The sequence below is a fragment of the Rhagoletis zephyria genome, unplaced genomic scaffold, assembly GCF_001687245.7.
Source record: "Rhagoletis zephyria isolate East Lansing unplaced genomic scaffold, Rhagoletis_zephyria_1.1 Rzeph_scaffold_15946, whole genome shotgun sequence".
Classification (NCBI taxonomy): Eukaryota; Metazoa; Arthropoda; class Insecta; order Diptera; family Tephritidae; genus Rhagoletis; species Rhagoletis zephyria.
Window position 1 is genome coordinate 1 of NW_016173011.1, and position 4909 is coordinate 4909.

Sequence of the window (4909 nt, forward strand, 5' to 3'; positions counted from 1 at the left end):
CATAAGTAAACTTAAAAATTATACATACATAAATATATTTATAAGAATTAACATATTTACATACAAACATATATGTAGACGAGTACGCATGTTTATAGCAACAGATGCCTAAACGACTTCATGTTGCCCTAAGCAATTTAAATTTTAACCGCATTTGCGAGGCATGACGCACGTTTTTACGTGACATACATAAGTACGTATGTATGTATTTCTATTGCATTTAACGAAATATTGATACGAGTAAAAGTGTAGCATTAATAATGCGTCCATTCACCTATTTATGTGCCCAGAATCTTTGTGCATTAAAATAGCCAAATAAAGAAGCTCAACGGAAGTGTGATCGCCGGGGAGAAAAGTCTTATGCAAAATTTTATATGTATTTCGTGTAATACCTCTAAATAAATATATAAGCATACATAATTATATAGGTATGTATGTATGTCCATGCAAAATTATGTACACAGCATCCCACTGGGAAATAGGTAAGCACCTTACCGAGGCAATCCAAGTTTTCTTTCAGATTTTAGTACCAAAATGTCTTCTATTAGTAAAGCAAAAAAGGAAACCCCTCCCCGTCGAAGTTGCAAAATAACGTTACGCGTCTGCTCTACATTCTACGCACTTTACACTTGGTAAAGCGACTCGGAAGTATTTATGATACCAAATGTACATCCATACTAAATTCCTACTTCCATAAGGCAGCCACGCCTTTGTTAAAGTACGGCAGGGAAGTCTAATAAGTTGCGGGTAAGATATTATTACGTGCTCCTATTTCATATAGGGATCATAGAAAAGAACCACTAACGTATACTTAAGTTCGGGCGAAACCGAAGGGTATATACCCGGCGCACAAATTAAAAATCGTTTTACACCTTACTGTAAAATAAAAGATAAGCAAGGATACTTTTCCCGATTTCATACAAATTCGATAATGGGCTAAATTTCGTATTTCTGTAAAACACCGTTATATGGGAAGTGGGCGTATTTATCATGCGATTTAACAAATTTTCAAACGGTTTCTTTATTTTATTCTAGACAAGGTCTGTACCGAATTTGGTGTGGGTTGGTGAAGCGGCTACTGAGATACAGCATTTCACCATAGGTGGTCGGTGTCACGGGAGGGGCGCCGTTACCATCCGATTTCGCCCATTTTCAGTACCAACTTACCTTGTATAAAGGGCAGCTGATGGAGGGACAGACCGACAGGCATGGCATAATCGACTTGTCTATTTATTCTGAGCATTTTGTTACAAAAAAAACAAAGTTAATATACCTTAGTGCACAAGTGCGCTAGGATATAAAAAGCACATAAATTCAAGATCTAAATTTTTTTTAAATTAAAATTGGGATTTAATATAATTGTTGCAAACTAACTAAAACTTAAAGGACAGCAAAATGAAGCTATAATCACAAAACATTAAACGAAATATTTGAAAAATTTACTAAAACCACTCAATTAGTCATAAAATATTAACATCATACGTTTTCTTTGAAGAGATTTTAATGTTTGTTGCGCTGACTTTGATCGCCAATTTGTTTTGTCAGGTTGCCAATACATATGCCCCGTTTCCGGCTGTCTACCATATACATACATACATACATACATACATATGTACGCACGTATGTAAATATGTGCATGTATGTGCATGTTTTCTGCTAATAATTTATTGCTTTCCTATTATACCTGGCGCATTTTAACTTCAATAAGACTTTTTCTATGTACTACTATTTATAGTTAGCAAGGTGTAATTAACCACATGACCCAGAAAACTTGGTCAGAAGAATTCCGTACAGGTCACAAAATACAAACAAAAATTTTTGAACTCTGGTCCGAAAATTGCCAACACCCACAGTGCTGTGCGAGCGGGCAAAAATCAAAAGTTTTTTTTTGTCTCAAGTATGGACGTTCCGGTACCATCAAAGTATCGATACTAGGGATGTTAATATTTCGGCTTTTTCCGTTCCCGGGATTTTCGGGATGCCGTTATCACGATGCCAGGATCCTGGCATTAGTCCCGGGATTTAGATATTCATTATTTTTCAACAACTTAAATCGAAAAAATTGCTTCTATCTCTCCTACCATAATAAATAAATGGGTGTGATACCTGCTTTTTAATTTAAAGCGGCGTTTTTATTTTTTCTCTTTGACGTCGGGATTTAATTTGTAATTTCAAAGATTTGATTAATTTCAAAAATATTTAAAAAATTCAATGCAATGTAGAATAAAAGTATGGGTACCAAATGAAAGACATTTCTTTAAAATTAAAAAAGAAATAAAGTTTTTTTGGTTTCACGATGATGAAAGGGCAATTTTTTAAGCTGATCAACTTAGAAGGGCGAAATTCGAGGATGTTATCGAGTTTATATAAGTCCTTAACATATAATTTTTTCAAAACCAAATATTGCGAATTTTTAGGGATACAATTTTAAGAGCACATTTTCAATATTTATCAGTCCTTATGCACCAGAAACTTGAATCTGTTTAAATTCTACAAGATTTCCTCATTAATTTGTTACCCTAAGCACATTTCTCTGAGTTTTTTAAAATCATTTTTTAATTACTGACGTCAGAGCGACGCAAAATTAAAAACAAATTGAATTCTGTAGTTTAGACTCGCTATATATTAAAGTCAAATTTATTTTGTTGAAAATAAAAATATTGCTTAAGTTTAAAGGAGTAAATCTAAAAATCATGTAAAATCATGTTTTGTTTTATACCATAAATCAAAAGTACGGCTTTTATCTGTAGAAAAATAAAATAAAAATATGCCACTTTTTTGCACTTTACGAAATAATGCGGTTTTGGCAGATGCATCAAATATTTTTTTTTCATTTTTTGTTAATGCCATTAGATCTGCACCATTCGGCCGATTTTCTAAAATGAGACGGCACATTAAATGCCTTATCTTTTAAATGTGTAAGAAAGGTCTAATTTTTTGAAAAGAGTTACCACCTGTTAAAAGATCTAATTGAAATTATTTAATAAGTTAAATTAATTATTAAAAGATGGGTATCAATCTAAATGGAGGTGGAAAGAGTTGATTTCCTAACTAAATGTGGGAGGGTTGCCACCTGTTTAAACAATGAAATTCCATATTAATTTATGGAATTAGGTGACTGAAATACATATCACCATATATATGGGAGTCAGACGAAAGAGGTTTAAGGTCATTGCTTGCATAGGTATATTTTGAAGATGGTCGCCACCTGTTTGCAAATCGAATTTAATTAAACTTTTCATAACCTGTATACGTACATATATGAAATATTAAAATATTTATATCAAACGAAAGGGTTACGGCATCTTATTTGTTATTTTATTACTGGACCCTTAAATTAACTTTAAGGTTTCAGGAATTTACTTGTTTTTTTTTGCTAAATATTATAAATTTGTTCATTTGACACCAATGTTATTATACATATTTCAGTTACCCAAATCCATTAATTACATTGAATTTAATTGTTTGAAGAGGTGGCAACCCTTATATGTTTAGTTTAGAAGTAAATTATTTTCAAAACCATGTCGATTGATATCCATATTGTAATTACTAATTCATTTAACTTATTAAATAATTTGTATTCAATTATTTAACAGCTGGCAACCCTTAAAAAATAAAACTTGACTGAATATCTACAGGCTAATTTCTACAAACTCACACTTCACTTTTGAAAATGGAATGAACTATATACACGTATTTACAATACGGGCAACTATTTTTTAAATGTTTTTTTTTTGTCGCTAATAATGTTCGATAATTTTTTTATATGGAAAAAATGTGCGACACCTTCAACAAAAAAATTTTCCAAAAATCAATGGTAATTGCTAGCTTTCTCATACTAGCACATTATTTTACTAAAATTGAATGGGCTAAAAACTGCATACTCGGCTTTTTTCTAGAGAGAAATGAAATCGGTTTTGGATTAAATTAATTGTTTAAAATTTTTATTCGATATGATGATTAATGCCCTTACGAACGAACATCAAATCAAAAAGTTATAGGAAAAACCCGAAAACAATTTTTACTCTCCCATTATGTGTTCAAAATCGCTTGGAACAAATTGAAATTTTTACTGTGATAAGGTGTAATGCACATACATGCATACACACGTACCTATGTATTTCGATTACGTATACGCCAAGTGGTTCCCCAAACAACATTTTCCCAACTAAGGAGTAATGTAAAATTTCTCTGCGTTTTCAGGTGTTAACCGACTGCTCTCCAACTAGTGATGGATACTTGGAATGTTTTGGCAGTGCAGACCTCCTCTTCGGCTATAGGACGCGATGACATTACTGTGGCATCCAAGGAGAAGCTGGTGAGTAAATTTCCTACTTAATGAACAGCATTGCATGTCCATGGTATTTCAAGGGAGTGAGGTACATATATGTATGTACTTAACCCTCATCTTACCAACATAAACAAGTTGCAAATCCTACCAGCATGTGTCTTCAAGACACATACTATATGAAAATAAAATTAAAATATGAGTAATGTTCTGTTTTGGCACCATCCAAGTCGGATGCAAATTTTTTCAAACAACATATCCGGCTATTTCACAAGTGCCAACCAAATTACAGAAGAATGTGAATGGCCATCTATTTTATTTTCTGCGGCAAGTAAAACTATGTGCAAGTTGGTCCAAAGTATCTACTGCGCCCTTACTTTGATTGTAATGCAAATTTATTTCTGAGTTGGTTTTGTTTTGGGTGTCGAAAGTAGATGCCGAATGCTTCGAATATAGGAAAAGAACTGCTCTTTTTGGTGCTGAGACATAAGACACCAAAGTCATACTTTTGGTGAAACCAAATATATTTTTGTTTCTATTTGCTTTCCTGTTTGGTAACACAACGTTTATTCTTCTTTAGAATACCTGTGAGTGATTAATTTAGTCAGTTGATTTTTTAGA

At 32.6% G+C, this 4909-nt stretch overlaps 1 protein-coding gene across 1 annotated transcript in view; it reads left to right on the forward strand.

Annotated features, from left to right (window-relative positions):
* Positions 1-4238: 4238 nt before the first annotated feature.
* Positions 4239-4909, forward strand: part of LOC108379245 (uncharacterized) — a 7047-nt gene continuing 6376 nt past the window's right edge. The window contains exon 1 of the mRNA XM_017635575.1: positions 4239-4318. Coding sequence (XP_017491064.1) covers positions 4287-4318 — 32 coding nt within the window. The 5' untranslated portion in view covers positions 4239-4286. The remainder of the gene's footprint in view (positions 4319-4909) is intronic.